A 20,597-nucleotide genomic window follows, 5' to 3' on the forward strand; every position below is an offset into this window, starting at 1 on the left:
TCTTTGAGTATTTAGGCCTAATGCATTGTTTGAGTTAAATTTTAACTCCTGTCCAATTCCCAGCATTTGTTTGGTCTTCAAAGGGACCTTAATCACAGGAGATCAAAAATATAACCTTCAATTTAGAAGACACGAATTGAAGACTCTATGACTTCCATCTGAATAAAGAGTTGTTTGTGTGAGATTTCATGTTGTATTCATGTAGCAGCTATGGAAACAGTATAAATCACATGGGCTTTTAAATCCTAAAAAGAGTTAATTTTTATAGCATTCAGTCTCAACTTTTATACCATCCCAAAAACTTAAATTAAGAAAACATTTTCTTTCAATAAATGATGTTTCATAGCAATTTGTCTCAAATGTAAATGTCCTACTTCTCCTGTTACTTCTTATTCGTTCCTATTATTTTATTAATATTGACTTAGTTTTATTCTGCTGTTTATCCAAATGAGTATGAGAATAGAAACATACAGCATAAAACAGAGAAATAACTTCAAAGTATACGTTGTATACTTTAAGATAATAGTTTTTTTTTATTGGGGTAGGTTTATATTCTCAATGGGAACATTATTGTCACATAATTTTCTCTCTGGAGACTTGATCTCTCCAAAGAATAAAGCATCCTGCCAAAAATGTTCATTTTCCATATTCAAGCTGAAGTTCTTAATTACAGAATCTAAAGAAACTGACAGAGATTTTGGGCTTTTGTGCTTATTTATATTAGAAAATTTGACACTTACACTACAGTATTACAATTGTCAGGTTTAAGTGTTTGCAAAATAAGCCATTGAGTTTTCTAAAAAAATCATTTCCACACTGGGCTGCAGTAGGCATTGTACCATCTGAAAAAAGTTTGAAAAGCTGCAGTGCGGATATATCATAGTTTTTCTTTTCCACACAGAACTCTGTCATCTCATTACCTACCCAAAATGACATTCACAAATATATACAAATTGTGATCAGACATGTAATGGTCTTGATTTTTTGAGTGATTGTTTTCCTAAGAAGTCTTGCTAGGCTTTGAAGAAGAGTGTTGGGAACTTTTTAGTTCCCTGGAGAATCCCTTGTTAAATAAGTCTATGGAATTTTTTCACACAGATTTCTACTAGTTTCTACACGTTTTCCTTAAAAACGTGAGTTAATGGAAAGAATTCATATAAAGCAATTTGGGCAACCAATTTCAAAAACTTCATTTATATATTGTCATGCTTCTAAACTTCGAAAAGATGAACTGTTTTATTTGTTTAAGTTACAGGCGAGGCGAATCATAAAATACAACTGGGATATGCCTGAAAATGTTGCCCTGTGAAATATTTTTTTTTTCAAGATTATAGGCTGGCATACAGCTATTCTTTCATTCGTTTGTTCACTCATTTATTCCATTCCTTTCCAACCCTAACCCTAACCTGCTTACACTTCTTGCTTATGGCTGAATGGGTGTATTTGACTATATAATCAGATACAGCTGTAATTTATGAGAAGTATAACTCTTGCCACAGTGATTCACAAGAAACATAATTCATTAAAAAATTGTAATTATTACCTTTATTTTACTATTTTATTTTTTATTTCTGAATTACCTTGAAATTCACAAATTTCTCCTAACAGTGCTATGTAAATGCACGGTTAACAAGGAGAAACCCTTATAAATTCACAGATTAAAGACAGACATATGTAATTCATTGCATATTTGAATAGATTTTCCTGCATACTGCAGTTTAATTTAAAAGTATAAAGTGGAATATTCTTTTGGGCAGGGCTTTTTTTCTCATAGAATGCCCAGAACAGAGTTCCGGCACCTTTTTTGGATGGAACCTTGTAGGGTAGGGAAGGCAGGTTGTATGGTGTGTGTGAGTTCCGGCACCTTTTTTTTTTTTTTTTTTTTTAGAAAAAAAGCACTGCTTTTGGGCCCATGCACAGCAGACAGACTTTGGAGACAATTCTTTTGCAGCATCAAGATGCAGCAACTGACAATAAAGGACCTTGACAAGACCTATTAGGTCACTCCTAGGGCCTACTCCAGCTCTCTCAGTAGTGGCAAAGGAGGTCCCAGAAATTATATAGAACAGTGGTGGCAAACCTATGCACAGGTGCCAGAGGCGGCACTCAGAGCCCTCTCTGTGGGCACACGCACTGTCGCCCCAGTCCTAAGCCTTCAGCTGGATTTTATAAATCCTTTTTGTTTTAGGCCTCCGCCACCGTGTGAAAAAAAAAAAAAGGTTCAATCAGTCAATTTTAACTTCGTGCGGAAAAAAAAGATCTTGCAAAGTTGGAATTGATTGATTGAACTTTTTAGTCCCACCCAGTCTGCCGTTACCACGGCAGCCACGCCCACCCAATAGGCCACACCCACCCGGCACTCGACAATGCATAAGTGGGTTTTGGGTTGCAGTTTGGGCACTCAGTCTCTAAAAGATTCGCCATCACTGATATAGAATGAACATGGAATTACTGTTTAGGAAAAAGGTCTATATTGATTCACAAAATAGCTTTGAAGGCCACTCCAGTCAAAACTTCATCATATGGTAGTGAACCACTGTTCAAAGTTTTACCCAGCCTTGAATCTTAGCCTGTCCATAAATGACAAAAGAAATGATGTACGTATTCTAATTGCCATTTCCATTAAGCACATTTGAGAATTTACAAGGGACTTGTAGAAAGTAGACATTTTGGGGATTACTTCATATAGAAAATTATGCCAAAATTAGTGAGAAAGAGGGCAGGCCTCAAACTTCAATTGGTTTGAAAGGATTACTTTACATATTGCAGTTTAGATCATTTTCACCTGCCCTTTATTTGATGGATATGCTGTCACCAGATTCTAATTTTAAATAACTTCAAGAAGTATAGAAGGGATTCTTGTTCATGTGTTTATTTTCATAACATAGTGATGAAACTGACATAATTTATGCATCTACAGTAGCAGCAATCTTGGATTAGAACTGGAGTTCAAAACGTTTGTTAACCGCACAGCACACTGGGTAATTTGGGGCCTATCTCCATCACTTTGCTCAATCTATCCCACAAAATGCTATCCCAACAGTGCTGTTCAAAAGGCAACTGGACTTTTTTGGCTTTTTCTTTGAAACTGTTTTACTTCTCATCCCCTTTTTCAGTTCTGGCTGAATAGTAGGGAACGGAAGGATTTATATTCTTTGAAGTGAGAGTCATTGAGACCACTTGGGGGTTTATCTGTATCCTCAGGTTCTTCTGAATCAGAGTGCAGATGGGTGTGGAACCTTCTTGGTACTGCTGGACTGTATTGCAGACAGGAGATAGCTGGTGTTGTATCCCTCTTCCTCTGTTGAGTGAGGCTGTTCAGTTTTAATATAGATGGCCTCTTTGACCTCCCTTTCAAGCTAGTGGTCCTCTCTGCCCAGAATATGGACTATTTTGTCTTCAAAAGATGACCTTTTTCTTTCAGATGCAGATGGACTGCTGAATCTTATTCTAATGGGTTTGTTCTCCTATGTGGGGCCATGTGTTGGTGAAGTAGTTGTTTTGTTTCTCCAATGCACAGATCTGCACATGTCTCACTGCATTGCACCGCATATACGTATTGCTCAGTTTATGTCTGGATGTTTGTCTCTGGGATGGACAAGCTTCTGCCTTAATGTATTCTTGGGTTTAAAGTGTGTATGTAAAGTGTATGTGTTGGTTGAAAATCCTCCTGAGCTTTTCAGATATTTTTGCAACATTTGGAATGACAACATTGCTTCGTTTGTTGTTCTCTTTGTCTGTTATGGAGGAGCTTCTGCTGGGTCTTTTCTTGGAGAGGCGAATTTGATGAAGTTAGGATAGCCATAAGTTCTTGATGTGTTTTAGTTCTTCTTCTTCTTCCCCCTCTTTACTGGTAGGCAAACTTTCAGCCTGGCGTTTTAGAGTTCTGATCACATCCATTTTGTGCACCAATGGATGGTGAGAATCAAAATGTAAACACTGATCTCTGGGTGGGGGGGGGGGTGCTGTAAACTTCAGTGTTAAGGCTTCTATCTTCTTTAATATTCACTGCACAGTACAGGAACGCCAGACTGTTTTCTTTAACATCTTCCCGTGTGAACTTAATGTATCTGGCCACAGAGTTTTACGTGGTGAAGACTTCTACTTCCCGTATTTTAATCTTGACCCAAGTATTATCCACATATGTATACCACTGAGTGGGTGAAATTCCTGTGAAGGAGTTTAGGGCTTTTGTAACACATTTGTGATCTGGACTTTATGTTGCTTCTTACAGCTTCAGTTGTTGAAATGCCAGTGAAGAATGAAGTGACATTGTCAGTAAAGAAGCGACTGCTACAGGACAGCACAGTTACAGCTGAAACAGAGACTTTAGTCCTCTGTTAAAGTAATAATAATACCCTCTAGTGTCAGCAGAAAGTCTTCTAATGCTATTACTTTATGGTGAAAACTAATACATACACTATAAGAAACTTCAATATTATTTCAACTATGTACTATCAAGAATTGATCTGTAATTTACAAGTGAATGGTAAGCTGTGATTCTTAAATGTTGCTTGTACAATAATGGCAAAACAAAACTTTCACAGTGTAGTAAAATAATACCATTCTGGACTACTCTCATTTGTAGTAGCAAACAAGCATTTCAACCTCAGACGATATCCATCCTTACCCAGTCACAAAGAACTTGCATTTTCTGTTTAGACTGCCATACAGATGCCATAACCTTGATTTGCCTGGGAATATGACACACAATTGTGTAGTTCCAGTAACTGTTATCTATAAACAGTCTGGGGACTGATGAAAAGGTTTCTGTTTTCTACAACAGATAGTGGCCTTTCATGCTCAGAAATGCTCACTCATGCATTAGGTTTCCTGATTTTAATGAGGTCATTCTTGATTGTTGGACATTTGTTTGTTTTTGAAATATAAACTAGTTGGTAATGTGCATGCCTTCCATGGTAATTACAGAAACACAGATTTAAAAAACTTAAATGGCTGTTTTTGAACAGCTGTCCTTATGACGTTGCAAATGAGAAAGAGGTTTCTGCCTATATAGAGTTCTTGGATCTGAAAAGTTAACAAAATATTGGTAAATAGCTATGGTTGTCACAAGGAAGGCTGCTGGGAAAAGGGATAAATTGTTGTGTCTACTTGAATTTACTCCCACATATTTTCAGCCCAACAGTGAAGGATGTAAATTTTTTCTTCACTGTTTATCTTTGTACAGAATTCTAAACCACTTCATTCATTAGATATCAGCAAGAGAAGATTTTAGATATATTTTATTTTATTCCTATGAACTCTAAAATGATAGCAAATAGTATAAACAATTATATTTTGTTGGGNAACATACTAGAAGAAGAAGGCAGTATCAAACAGTTGGCTATCATTTCCAAGAAAATTGCACGGCTATGACCATGTGGGTTGCCACAGTTCAGTTCAAAGGTGATTTTATTTCATTACTGTTTTTTTATCGTTGAGTCATTTGTTATTCTGAGATCCCTTCTTCAAATTTGCATTTGAATGGTCTGAACTTGTAAATGTGTCTGCTCCCTTGGGCAGGACAGAGTTTTATTCTGTTGGTACCTATCCAGTAGAAGCTGAGATCTTGGCTAGTTCACAGAACATGCTAAGTTACAGAGTGGCTTCTTTGGGTTTTAGTTTTGCTTGGAGGTAATCAGCTGCTACATAAATTAACTATGTATGAACAAACTTTGGTTTATATAGATGTGGAATTCTTTCAACAAATCCTGGTCCACAAATCCTGTGCCGAGTGAAATATATATTCATGGAAACATAGAATATACGTAGATCAGGGCTTTTCAACCAATGGTACGGGTACCACCTGTGGTACATTGGCTCCTGGCAGGTGGTACGCATCCATCCTAGAAAAGTGGTAGCGGGAGAAGCGGCCGATTATATATATATTTATTTATTTATTTATTTTTAATGATTTTTAAAACCTCGATTGTATTGTATTAACTGTTTTTAACTGGCTGTAAGCCGCCCTGAGTCCTACGGGAGAAGGGCGGGGTATAAATTTAATAAAATGAAAAATGAAAATGAAAAAAATGAAAAATGAAATGAAATGAGCTGAACCGGTGGCAGCACTGCACAAGCCTGAGCAAGAGATGGCTGGAGCTGCAGGGCTGTCAGGGCTCAGCGGAAGTGCCAGGATCAGCGCCAGGCTCCAGCTGGAGCTCGGCGCTGATCCTGGTGCTTCTGCTGAGCCCTGAAGAAGCACCAATCAACTGGAAAGCAGCACTGATCCTGGCACTTCTGCTGAGCCCAGAAGAAGCGCTGATCAGCTGGAATGTTGCAGCATCTCCAGGGTCTTGTGATTTACATTCAGATGCTTGGCAACTGATTCATATTTATGACGGTCACAGTGTCCCAGGGTTATGTGAAGTGACCAAAACCTGCTGCAACCACCCAGCAGACGGGGGGAATAAAAACCAAACACCCCCCCTGCTGCCAATCCTGAACAGAAATGCTCACAACAATGAAAACCTCAGACAGGCGGGTGGGCAGGCAGGTATTTTGCTCGGCTGTGGCTTGGGGGGCACTTTTTTCAATGCCATTGTAACTTCGAACAGTCACTAAACAAACTGTTGTAAGTCGAGGACTACCTGTACTTTATCACTTTTTTCCTTTTTTGGGGGGGGGTCATCACGTTTTTGACACCTTGCTAGGCGACTGGTGGTACTCGGATGTTGCCATATCCTAAAAGTGGTACAATGGGTGAAAAGGTTGAAAAGTCCTGACCTAGATATTATGATAAAATTATCATGAATGAGTATAACTGATATTAAGATAAGAAATGCACCACTGTCTTGATTTTTTATGATAATATTTCTGTTCTTCTTAACAGACATATTTGAAAATTGCTGTGAAGCATATAATATTGGCCTTGAAGGAGCTAAAGTGTTTTCTGGTTCCCGAAATGAACAATTTGGATATTTAGTTCAACAGATTACAAACCAAAAAGGCAAATGGTAAGCATTACTGTACTTTCTATACAATAAAGAAGAGGATGAAAGGATCAAATTTGTTGTACTGTGTAGGATTTTTTATTTCTTAAGGAAATGATAATTTGCTTTCTTATTTATTTTTCTCCTTGTTTTTCAAAAAGCTGTAGATAAAATTAGTATATATACATTTATATCTTACTATTCCTTTTTGGGGTAAGCAACCTTATGAAAATTTCGAAAAAGAATTAAGTAATCCAAAGAAATTAAGACAGAAGATTAAAAATAAGGAAAAAAGCCATTCCTTTAGTGTACAAGGCTACTCCTCAATATACATCTTCCTATTTTTATGCCTTTACAAGACATTTTTGTTTTTACAACATCCATTTAAAGATACATATATTCTTTTTTCTTTAAAATTTTCACTGCGGTTGTTAAGTTAGTAACATGGTTATTAAGTGAATCTCGGTTCCCATTGACTTTGCTTGTCAGAAGGTCACAAAACATGATCATATGACCCTGGGACATTGTAACAGTCATAAATATGAGCCAGTTGTCAAGCATATGAATTTTGATCATGTGACCATGGAGATTCTAAGTGTGAAAAATGATCATAAGTCACTTTTTTCAGTGCCATTGTAACTTCGAATGGTGACTAAATGAATGGTTGTAAGGCGAGCACTACCTGTATTTGCTGTGAGAAAATGGTAACATTGCAGCTGTAGATAGTGTGTAAGTCTATAAATGTTAAAGTATGGAATGTGATTCCTTGATGGAGTTGCTTAGTTTGATAAGTATGCCTAAGATATTTAACAAAAGGTGACATTAAGTCAAGTTTGGGAAGGGCAATGTGGCTTTATGCCAGGCACATGTGCCAATCAGATTTGTCCTTTTCAACAGGTCATATGTGAATGTAAGAAATAAAGATTAGTGTACCTTTATTGATTTACAGGAAGCATGATGGCTGATAGGTCTAAATTATGGATTTTTTGTGCAAATATAGAGTTGAAAAAGGGTTGCAGAACAGTATATGAAGCAAATAAAAGTATGCATGAGAATAAACAGAATATTTAGTGAATAATTTAACAGTAAGCAACGAATAAGATAAGGATATATGATGTACCCTTGATGCTTTCATCTATAAAAGGATTAGGAACACATGGTTAAAAAACTACAACAAGCAGATAAATTTGGTTACCTTAGTAAGTTCTTCACTAAAGATAGGAAAATGAACGGAGAAACCGGTAGGAAGGTTGCGGACAGGCTTCAATCTTTAGCAAGAAGTAAAAGAGTGTTCGAAAAATTAAATGGGGCAATGCAAAAGACCGTGTTTCTGTCCAATATTATATGTGGAAATAAGAGTTAAGTATGACAAGAAACAAAAAATAAACTGAATGAGGTGGAAATAAGAAAAATTGAAGGGTTGGATTAAAATGTGACTGACTAAATATAAAAGAAGTATGTTCATGTGGTTGGACATATTGACATATTGAGAGAACACTAAAACATTGACTGGCTTCAAAACAATTTGTTCCATTGTGAGGAATGTGGGCAGGCTGGGAAGAGAAAAGATAGCTGTGCATAAATAACTTGGGATCTCAACCCAGGTAGGGACAAATCTGGGAAAAGAGCTTCAAAGTACTTAAGTAGGAATTAATTCATTAGCAATGAGCTTAAGACATTTCCATTTCCATTTCCCAGGTTCTGTATTTGTGTCAACAAAGCTTGAAATATACTTTTCTGAAATGCATATATCTTTGGTTATGTGGGACTTGATATGCACTACTAAGCATTTACTTACTCTTGAAGAGTAGGTCATAGTCTGACTTACGTAACTCATTTTGTACTTAGATCTGTTTCCTCCCACAGTCTGTTTTACAATAGCTTAGTCACAGTATTGTGTAAAGGAGAGAATCAATTCATAAAAAAAACAAGTTGATGTATAAAGTAAGAATGTCTGAAGGCTAAATCATACGATGAATGGCTAAGAAGACTAAGTATGTTTAGCCTAATGAACAGAAAGCTCAGGGGAGACGTGATACCCATCTTCCAGTGCTTGAAAGGCTGTCACAGAGAAAAGGGGGTCAATTTATTCTCCATAATACCTGATGGCAGAAAAAGAAGCAATGGGTGGAAGTTTGACAGTGAGAATGATTAATCAATGGAATAGCTTGCCTCCCGGAGTTGTGGGTGCTCCATTGCTGGACGTTTTCAAGAAAAGATTGGACAACTATTTGTCTGGGATGATAAAAAGACTCCTACTTTGGACAGAGGGTTGGACTAAAAGACCCCAAGATCCCTTCCAGGGACCTGTGTGTGTATGTGTTGTATGTATTTCTATATCTCACATGAATAAAAGAGGGGGGAAAGATAAGCAACACACATTTAACAAGAATTAAAATGCCAAAAAATATTTTTTTAAAAAGAGTGGAAAAGAGGATGGGGGAAGAGTTATTGGGTTTCTAACTTCTCCCCAGAAATTTGGGCCGGTGAGCAAATATAAAAACATCAACCAATCTATAGAAATCTATTAAAAAGAATTGCCGTCTGGAAAATCAGTAGTCAAGGTTGTCCTTATGTTGGGGAGAGGCTGTTCCACAAGAGAGACACCATGATGGAGAAATTATGCTTTCTAGGAACAAGTTACAAATAGGGAGTAGTTCACTCTATCATTAAATATCTCTTTGGCAAATGCATGTGACAACCTCCCCCAACACTCCCTCTATAATATTGGAAATGAATTTGCTCTTAAAAATGCATTAATGATAAATGATTTTTTTAAAGGAGAAGTTTGATAGAATTTGATAATTTACTTCTAGCACATTATATGCTAATTGCAATTTACTCCAAAGCAGACTTTATAGAAATGTTCTTCTAGCAGGGGTGTCTACAGGGCGGATATCTGTATGTGTGAGACAAATAAAAAATAGGTGGAGCTTTGATCACACTAGTGACGAGTTATTTGAATGTCAGTTACAGGTATCCCTGCCCGACATGCTGCCTTTCAGACTCTTCAAATATAATTGTCATCAGTACTCAAAGTACTGATAACAATTGGTATTGGTAACAAATGATAGAGATGAAACTGGAGAGCAGCATGTAGGGAAAGGCTTCTGACAGAGCCAAAAATGTGATTTTAAAGGCTAGTATCACATTAACAAAAGAGTTATTTTCAGTTTTTCGTTTAAACTGAATCTTTAATCAATTATGTCAGCACATTTAATAAGAGTTTATCAATTTTTCAGGTTGCTTGTTTCTTCACCCTGGAGTGAAAATAGAATGGGAGATATCTATAAATGTGCTGTTCATCAACAGGGATCCAAATGTTCAAAGATGGACCTACAGAGTAAGTTGTGTTATCAGTTTATTGTGATTGGCATTCTCTGGTGGCTACTTCATAAAATAACAACTATTTGTTTTCAGCATCCACATCTTACTGTCCAGTGGGTGACCAGAGTCTGAGAAGCCCAGCTGTTGGTCATATTCTCACTGGTGCTGCACCAAACCACAGTCAGCAATAGATTGCTAGACAACTTCTGGTAAATTTGGGAATGAAATCATTGTGCATTGGTCTTGGAAAGCCTGCATTTCCTTCCTCCCCACAATCCATGCAAGTGATGGAGGACTCTTGTACGGCTTCTCCTTTAGCAAAGGAGACTGTGTCCAGAGACTGGAAAATAATAAATTAATTCTCTCTTCCCTTTTGGCCAGATAACAGTAAGTTATGGAATACAAAATATAGTTAAGATGTCATAGCTGACCTGGGAATTCTGGGAGTTAAAGTCCAGACATCTTAAAGTTGCCAGGGTTGAGAAACACTGTACTACTTTTGCTCCACAGTTCAACTCATAGTCCAAGTTTCATGTTATACTTTTTAATGTATTGCTCAGATTTACTTTCATTTATTCTTTTTAGCTGTTACAAGCATACCAAATGTTAATGAGATAAAGAAGGACATGAATCTAGGGTTAACTCTAGTAAGAAATCAAAGAACTGGAGGCTTTTTGGTAAGTATAAAGATGTGGGCACTACAAATATAAGTTCTCTCTGTCAGTGATAAATTATAGTAATTTTTACTTTTCTCTGTACAGGTATTGTGTAGATAACATTTCTAGAAGTAAATTTATTTTATAAATAGAATAAATAACTGCAAATATCAATTTGTTTGATTTTATATTTAAAGTTGTTTTATGCATATCATAAATAGTAGGGAATTGCCAACTTCACCTACAATCCCAGATTTCACCCACAAAGCCTAGAAACTACCTACAATTATCCTTCATCCAACCATAAATTTCACTCAAACAATCAATTTTTATTTTCATCATACACCAGCATATAACTAAGAATTACACTAAAATAGAAATAAAAATAAAAGTCATGTTTATAGAACAAAAGATAAAGATAAAATTAAGGTAAAATTGCAAGGTACAGATATCTGTTACAAGATACAGGTATTAAAACACAAAACAATTCTATAAAATTACAATTACATTTTACAATGAATAATCTAAATGGTATAAATAGCTACAAAATGACATAAAGAATACTAGAATTTATAAAACACCATGAGAATGTAAAGTTATCCTAACTTAAGTCTAATAATTACTGAAGCTATGCTAGGGTTTGTTGGAATTAAAGTCATTATATTCAAGCCAATTATAAAACCAAAATAGCAAAATAAAAGTGATCTGTGTATATTTAAAAGGAAAGGAAGGGGAAAGGAGGGGTATCTTGATATATAAGGACCAAAGTCCTATATTATTTTTTTGTTGCAACTTTATAAAGTTCTAAGGTATGTTACAGTTGTGATGCTTTCCTGGGTTGTTGACAAAATTATAATCACAGTACTATTATAGAGACTGGGTTGAATGTTAAAGCAGTAGCCCTCCATCATTGGATTGGAAAACAATGAACAAACCAAATGTCAGTTTTGCTTTTCATTTAACTTGCATATCACATTCAGGAATCTTTCATGATGAGATTTATGAATCTTACTTAGTACTTTTGCCTTCTACCTACAATATAATATTTCATTTGTTTTTTATATGTACCGTGTTTCCCTGAAAATAAGACCCAGTCTTATATTTTTTTTGCCTCCAAAAGAGGCAGAAGGTCTTATTTTCGGGAGATGTCTTACCTTAGGACCACCGCAGCCAACACCTGTTGCACTGCTGCTTGAGTTCTTCTGCGGCTGCTTGCAACTGCACACCACGTAGCGTATTGCTCCACTGCCACCAATCGTACTGTTGCCACCGCTCGCACTGCGAGATTTGTGCTGCTTATGTCCCTGCCGCTGCTTGCACCACAAGACTCATTGAGCAACTCACGTCACAAGGCCGATTGTGCGATCAGCGCAACGAGCCTCGCACCACGAGTGGCGGCAGCAGAAGAACTTGGGCAGTGGCGTGACAGGTGTCGGGGCGTGGAAGGCCTGGCTGCAGCGGTCCTAAGGTAAGCTGGTGCGGGCGCATCGGGCAGCTCTACCCCCACCCTAGCTTGATTTTTACACATGCACCTCGCTCCAAAACTAGGGCTTATTTTGGGGGTAGGGCTTACATTAGGTGCATGCATAAAAATCAAGCTAGGGCTTATTTTCGGGAGAGGGCTTATTTTGGTTTTTTTTTTGAAATTCCTATATGATAAAATTAGATTTATTATTAACTATTACAACATTCAGAATTAGTTCTAAGAAATCTGAAACAGAACAAGGTGACTTTTAGACCAGAAATTTTTCACATTAGGAAGCTTCTGTCTTTCTGCTATATTTAAAGAGAACTCCATTAGATAAGCTCTAAACAAGGAGGACAATGTAACAAATGCCTTTTACTTGTCCTATTATAATTCTTGTTTTCCTATCACAAATACCACAAACACTTAAAAATACCATAATGGATTGGGACTCAGTAATCTAAAATCTGATACAGGTTTTCAGTTTTTTCATATAAACGTTTAATTTCTTGTTACCTAATGAATTTAATGAGTGGATGGGGATTTGAACATGCAAATTCTTGATCAACATCCAAGATCTTAACCACTACACTATACTCTGTCATAACAAATAAGTAATTTATGTATTATACATTGTTAAATGTAATTTACAGATAGTTGTCAATTTACGATCAGTTGCTTAGCAACCATTCAAAATTATGATGGCCCCTGTCCTCAAACGTACTTTCTGAAGATCCAACTCCATGTCCACATGTGGCCATAATGTGAAGAACTGTACTGTACTTGGAATTATTTCTTTAAAATCTTATTTTAATCTAATTCAATTTTGCATATGTATTTAATTCTAATGCAAGAAGTGTGAGGAAGTAAACTTAAAAGTAGAGTTCACTTTTGCAGTTCCAGCAACATTTTTTGTGCTTACTGATAATGAGATTTGAAATTACGTTTGGAGAAACCTTTTAGAGTACATTATTTACATAGTCTTGAAAAGTGCAGTTCAGTAGGTTTAGTTTTATATATTGCAGACACACAAAATTAAGTCCCTTATGACTTCCTTGCATTGTGGATAATGTTTCCTATACTACAGAGATTATTCCAACATAGTGCAGCATTTATGGGAACTACTAAAAGCAGATGTATTGAAAAGTTATGCATACTGCAATATAGATATTTTCAGAAATTCAGCAACTTTACTGGAGTTTAGCTATCCTTGGTCTATGACAAGCATGTCAAACTCGCGATGTCACATGACGTATTGTGACTTGTCCCCCATTGCCGGCAATGGGGTGGGCGCGGTTTTGGCGTGATGCATCCGGCCCATGGGCCGGCAGTTTGACATTCCTGGTCTATGGTGTAATTCAATTTGTAGGCCTACTAGAAATGCTCAGGGTTCCCCAATTCTCCTCTGAGCCAATCACCAAGATCTGCCTGATCCAACTGTTTATTAAGCAAAAGTAGCTCACCTGTACACATAGGTGATAAATGTTGTGTGCTGTCATTAATAAATAAATAATTTTAATAATAATGTAAACTGCCTGGAGTTCTGCTTTTTTTTCTTGGAATTTGTCATTGTCTTCCTTTTTTTGTTTTTGGAGACAAAAAACTATGAACATTGCATGTTTAAACTTAAGATTCTGCACAAATAGTTCAAAGCCCCAAGCACAGTAGGTGAAGAACTACTATATTCCCCTTTGTATGCCTGATCACTTTCTTGTAATCCTTTCCACTTCAATCTCTCTGCTCTGTGAGGTGGGGGAGTGGGAGAAAATAAAGTGTCAGGCAGAGGAGAATGCAAGGGAACGAAAAAAGAGGGGAAAAACTCTCTTTAGGCAATCTCTCTAGTGTGTGATACATTTTCCATTCCCCTTGCAGAGTGGAGAAATTGGAGAAGAAGGGATTACAAGAGAATAAACTAACATACAATGGGAATACTTATCAAAGAAAATGTGCTAGTGCCAGAGCGCTGAGTGTGCTAGGCAAACAGCTGGTGTTTTTAGGACATTGTGTGAGCAGTACAAACTTATAAGAGAAATACAGTCCATTGCACCATCAGGCAAAAGACCTGTGTAGTTTGCTTGGTTTTGGCTTAGTGTGACCCTCACCTGTTAAGGCTGAACATTATGCTAGTCCCTTTGGATTGTTCAACAAAGCGTGTGTTTAAAAAGCTCTGGCACATTTGTGAAAAATATGCCATAAATCTGTCATCTGTGGGGGAAAAGTGATCAAAGCTATGTTTGCTTTACTGTCTGATGCTGTATTTTTGGTTTTGTTTTAGAATATTATTTCACTTTCTGTTTTTAAGGCTTGTGGTCCTTTGTGGGCTCAACAGTGTGGAAGCCAGTACTATGCAACAGGAATCTGTTCTGAATTTGATCCCAGTTTTCAGATCCTGAGAAGTTTTTCACCTGCAGTGCAAAGTAAGGCAATAAGTGCCAATACACTTTAATAAGAGTTGTATGAAAAATGGGACACAATAAATGCATGAAATATAGGATTGCCAGATTTGGATTGCAAAACTCCAGGTGGTTACTAGGTGGCAGAAGCATTCAGAACTTTTTGAATCTCATTGTTGCCACCTAATGATCACCAAGATTTCTGCAGCCCATATTTGGAAACTTAATATAGGGCAGTGGTGGTGAACTTATGGCACGGGTGCCAGAGGCGGCACTTGGAGCCCTCTCTGTGGGCACACGTGCTGTTGCCTCAGCCTTGCCTCCTCCCGCGACCCCCTCCTCTCCAGCAGCCCCCCTGAAGGAGACTCGCCCTCGAGTGTGGCCCACACGGAGCAGCGCAGCCAAAAACATGGCAGCCAGGCAGCGTAGACAAGACTCTGCCCTCACACCCCATCATGCAGTTGATGCTGCAGGGCGCGGGCAGAGGGTGAGGCCACCATAGTGCTGCTGGGCTGCCTGGGTGATCTGCGGCGGGCCCTGGAGGCGGTGAGTGGTCCTGTGGGCAGGCGGGGTGGGGGATGGGGGACAGAGCGGAGGTGGGCAGGGGGGGGTAGAGCAGGGGCGGGGCCAGTTTTTGGGCACTCGGTCTCTAAAAGGTTTGCCATCACTGATACAGGGTAAGCGGTGCAGCCTTTAAGTATAATGAATTTTCATGTGCCTTTTGAACTAGAAATGTTACTTTTCTAGATTTGCATGAGAGAGCTATTTAGCAATAATTATTTTTGCTATATTTTTTTTATATGTTTACCAATCATTGTGATTGTAGGCTAAATGCTGTGATTATAGAAATGTTTAATAGTATATTTGGCCCCTTGCCCATATTATTTGGGGAATTTTAAAAAGCTTTTATATTTTCAGTTTAGATGAGCAAGTATACTGGACCACTTTAAGTGGTAACTAACAAAATAATATAGAAGAAAGCAAGGCTCCATATTATGTTTTAGTATTTAATATTTACATATTGAATGATTGTAGCAAACATCCATACAAATGTAATTATCTCACTTTCTGCTTTGTCTAGATCAGCAGTAGTCAACCTTGGCTCTTTTATGACTCGTGGACTTCAACTCTCAGAATTCCTGAGCCAGCTGTGCTGGCTCAGGAATTCTGGGAGTTGAAGTCCACGAGCCATAAAAGAGCCAAGGTTGACTACCCCTGGTCTAGATATATATGCCTCCTCCTGCCCTTTTTCTTCCTAATCTTTTTCATTATCTTCTCTCTCCAGCCCGTTAGAAGATCAGTAGCTTCTGGAGGGCAATGATGGCAGCAATAGGATTGACGTAGAAGCTGTGGCTGCCTCATTGCATTTAGCACGGAGAGAGTTAAATCTCTGTACTTTTCACTTCACAATGTCCTGTAATCCTGAAAAGAATACAGGTAGTCCTCATTTAGTGACTGTCTTATTTAGTGACCATTTGCAGTTAGAATAGTGATTCTGACAAATCCTCGCATTTTGTACCTTTGCAGGTCTGTAAAGCAAAGGAAAACTGAAGGAAAACCATTAGCATAGTTGCAGTTTCACTCAGCACCTGCTTCACTCAATGACTGAGTTGCTGCTCCAATTTGTGGCCACTAAACAAGGACTACCTGTATCTTTTTTTCCTCTTAAAAATGGAGATGGTGATTTCTCCTCACTTGAATAAGGCAGCTTTCCTTTCAATATATTAAGGATAGTCTTCTTGTGCTACTGACACTACTTCGTTGTTAGGAGGAATGGAATTTAATTGCAAGTCGCAAAAATCTTTAACTCTGTGAATGTTTAACACCAAGTGACACAGGTTTCAAAGGAGAGAATTCTTATAGAAATATGATTTCTATCCTCTTCTTATCAGACTGTTCTTCAGCCATTGATGTGGTGATCATATGTGATGCGTCATATAGTATTTATCCGTGGGGAGCTGTGAAAAATTTTTTGAAAAAATTTGTTCAAGGTTTAGATATAGGCCCAACAAAAACACAGGTAAGCAAATTAAAACAATATAAATGCAAATGCAGATTTTGGTTCCTTGACAAATATTTATTTTTCTTAGCCATGAAGACATTTTTTTCTGCAATTTTAGCATGAGAAGCAGAAACAACAAAATGATAAAATATAAGAATTAAAGCTGAAGAGCTCTGGTGGCGCAGTGGTTAGAACGCAGTATTGCAGACAAACTCTGCCCACAGCCAGGAGTTCGATCCTGACAGGGTTCAATGTTGACTCAGCTTTCTATCCTTCTATGTCGGTAAAATGAGGACCCCAATTGTTGGGGGTGATACGCTGACATTTGCAAACTGCTCAGAGAGTGCTATAAAGGGCTATGGAACACTATATAAGTCTAAGTGCTATTGCTATCATCAGATTACTACTAGGTCTTTAATTTCTCCTAAGATAAATTGAGGGGGCCTCCATAATATTAGTACTAGTTTTTCCTTTCCTTATTTTTATGTATTTTTGTTCCATAGCTGAGGCAAATGGGTGTTTGTTGTTTTTGATGGTATTTTAGAAAATAAGGAACAAGTGAATTAACCCATTTTTACTACTGTTGTGATGCATCATTTCATTGTTACTGGTATCGAATTGGCCTGCAAATCATTGACCTTGCCTGATGAAATGACTCTGTAGAGAAGAAATGGGCCAATATTATCATTGCTATGAAGAAATCCAATTTTTATAGAGACTTTGAATTCATTTTTTTATTAATAGAGTACCCTCCGGTTCATAGCACCCACTAAACTATACTGTGGTTGATCTGGTTTTGACTTATGATATTGTGTGAATCCAACCAATTATACCTAATTCAGGGTAGTATAATTAAATGGTAGACACCATGATGTATGGTGATAAAAAGCATTTGCAAGAAATGTCTAAGGCTTCAACTTGGTGTCCATAATGTTATCGTGTTTTCTTGGAATCAATATTCAAAAAGAATTTTAATCCAGTTTTGTATAAAACAATGTTCCTTCTTGGTTATCAAAGCAAGTATTCCCTTCTTGGACAATGTTTTGTGTATATTGGCAGCCTTTGTACTAATAGAAAACACTTTTGCTGCATGAAATGTAACACTGAACTTTGGATGGTGCAACCCACCTACAATGTCCTTTGATATCATATTCCAGATGTTGCCAGATCAGAGCAGAAAATTGATTGATACGGAAAATCTTCTAAAGCTCTTTCTACCAAAATAGTTTTTATTCTACAAGTTCAGTTTACCTGGGTTATTACTGAATTCCACAGTCCTCAGGAACTGTTCTTGGAAGCAGGAGTTGGTCTGCAGTGTATGGAAAAAAAATAAATGTTAAAGTTTTGCAGCCATAGGATACAACCATACTAAGAAAGTTTTGGTCTATGCACAAATTGAAAAATAAGCCTACAGTTTGTAGAATGAAGGGAAACAGATTAATGAAGCTTGTTTATGTTGCTTTACTTTTTATTTATTTTAACAATTATTTTAGGTAGGCTTAATTCAGTATGGCGTTCACCCAGGAGTTGTTTTCAACCTGAATACCTACACTGACAAAAAAGCTGTTGAACAAGCAATGTCAAAAACCATTCAAAATGGAGGTGCGGAAACTAATACATTCAAAGCTATTGAATATGCCAGGTAAAGCTTAAAGCAATGTCCAATTTTGGTAAATGGGTTTTTTTTAATACTAAAGGAATCTGAGTGCTGAGTGCTATAAAATACGGTGACTTGAATTTGACATGAAAAAGCCTTTTTTTAAATCAACAATGATGCGTGATTCCGATAACCTATTAGATATGGATAGGACTTTTAGTGTTTTTATTTGCTTGGATGGATTGGGATCTATGTATTTTTTTAGGTGTATTAAGCGAATCCAATAGCATACAGATCTTCTGACTTTGATTGTCTTCTGATAATCATGAAGAAGACAATCAATGGATGGTTTGCTGTTGAATTTCAACAGCCTGATCCTAGGGACTTGGGAAGATGAAAATGAAGTCCCGTGGCCCCATGCGGTTGCAGATCCCAGATTAAAATGAAGTTGGAATAATTATTTTTGTACCAAAAGGTTACTGTCCACACAACTTTATTTTGTTGCTATGGAAAACTGGTAACGAAATCATGTATAAAAAGCAAGATTCATGTCATGTGAATTGCATCTGTGGTTTATTACAGACAACATGCTTTCACAAAAGAAGCAGGTGGGAGACCAACAGCCTCAAAAGTCATGGTGGTTGTCACAGATGGTGAATCGCATGATGGCTCAAAGTTGCCAGAAGTAATAGCTAAATGCAATGCAGATAATATTACAAGGTTTGGGATAGCCGTAAGTAAAATTTTCATTCTTGTTGCTCTAGTTTCTGTTGGCCTTATGTAAATAATTTTTTAAAAAATGTTTTAAAATATTTATAGCACACTCAAATCAAAAGACTCGGGGTGAATTTTGATACATATGAAACCTCAATAGTACTAAATCAAATTAGAAAGCAATCTTCCCCCAAGACATATATCAATAAACCTTTCTAAGAATCAAGGTTCAGACAAATATAATTGTCTTTAATTATCTTCTGTCTTCTAAGACCTTGTCTAAAGATCTACTCACCTCTTGATAAAACAACAGCCAGAGCCATATCCTGTTCTTCTTTTGGTGAATGTAGCCATCCCACCCAGGATCAGGCCTGTGTCTTAATCTTTCATTTGAGAGTTCGGTTGCGTCACTTCTCTGCATAAAACTCCTTGAATAGGTTTATTGACGTATGCCTTGTGGGAAAATTGAGTAAAAACTATGTTGCTCTGATACCGTAGTAGATCAATGTTTCTCAACTTCAAGAATTTTAAGATGTGTGGGATTCTGAAAGTTGAGGTTCACACACTTAAAGTTCCTGAGGTTGAGAAACATTGCTTTAGATGGCAATAAAAAATTGTCACGCAGCATTTTGAAATCAAATGCAAAAAAAGGGACTTCAGAAAGCAAAAAGCTTCTTACAGGACACCATCTGCAACTTTTTAAATTGCTACATTGTTTCTCAGGATTGCTCTCCATAAGTGTAGCATAATCCTGAGAAAAGAGGCATTTGGTTGAATTTAAAAAGTTATCTTTACACATCTTTAGTTCTCATTACTGTGGTTTTGGTGAAGGGAGAAAATTAAATTTATTTTAAAAAAACGCTCAAAGATTTGTTTCATTGATCTCTCACTGCTAACGTAATTGGGTAAAGGAATAAAAGAGAAATAAATTTCAGATTCCTTGTATAGTGCTTCTTTCCGTTTCTTATTACATATGTTTTTCTCATACTTATATTTTTCTAGGTATTAGGATATCTAATTAGAAATTTTATGGATACTGAAAAACTTATCCAAGAAATCAAAGCAATAGCTAGCCACCCTACATCAAAATATTTTTTTAATGTGTCCTCTGAGGAAGCACTTTTAGAACAAGCAGGAACACTTGGAGAACGAATTTTCAGCTTGGAAGGTAACAAATATACTGTTTTTTAAACTGCATTTAAAAATGCAAAATATGTGATGATCAGTTTCTGGAATTTCTGTGATGAGTTGTTAAGTTATTAAAGGCAAATCCTATGTATAGGGGGAAGGATAGACAATTTACAGTAAATAGAGAACAAAAATAGGATTTACTATTAAAAAAACATTCCTAAAGATATTTATCAATATCAGAAGAATCTTCCAACTCATATTTTTTCAAAAAAGTATGACAAATTTTCTGTTGCAGGGCATATTATCATGTTTACCTGAAATAACAAGGCTTGATAATGCCTCCCCACCCAAAGAAAAATCAAATAGCTTACAAGGCCCCC

General features: G+C 37.0%; 1 protein-coding gene across 1 annotated transcript in view; it reads left to right on the top strand.

The window, feature by feature from the left end:
- ITGA2 (integrin subunit alpha 2) overlaps positions 1-20,597 on the top strand; it is a 57,633-nt gene that overhangs the window by 9,973 nt on the left and 27,063 nt on the right. The window contains exons 2-9 of the mRNA XM_015815180.1: positions 6,833-6,956; positions 10,175-10,275; positions 10,845-10,936; positions 14,683-14,797; positions 16,666-16,793; positions 18,269-18,417; positions 18,955-19,105; positions 20,089-20,254. Coding sequence (XP_015670666.1) covers positions 6,833-6,956; positions 10,175-10,275; positions 10,845-10,936; positions 14,683-14,797; positions 16,666-16,793; positions 18,269-18,417; positions 18,955-19,105; positions 20,089-20,254 — 1,026 coding nt within the window. The remainder of the gene's footprint in view (positions 1-6,832; positions 6,957-10,174; positions 10,276-10,844; positions 10,937-14,682; positions 14,798-16,665; positions 16,794-18,268; positions 18,418-18,954; positions 19,106-20,088; positions 20,255-20,597) is intronic.

The sequence above is a fragment of the Protobothrops mucrosquamatus genome, unplaced genomic scaffold (assembly GCF_001527695.2).
Source record: "Protobothrops mucrosquamatus isolate PMUCROS unplaced genomic scaffold, P.Mucros_1.0 scaffold323, whole genome shotgun sequence".
Taxonomy (NCBI): Eukaryota; Metazoa; Chordata; class Lepidosauria; order Squamata; family Viperidae; genus Protobothrops; species Protobothrops mucrosquamatus.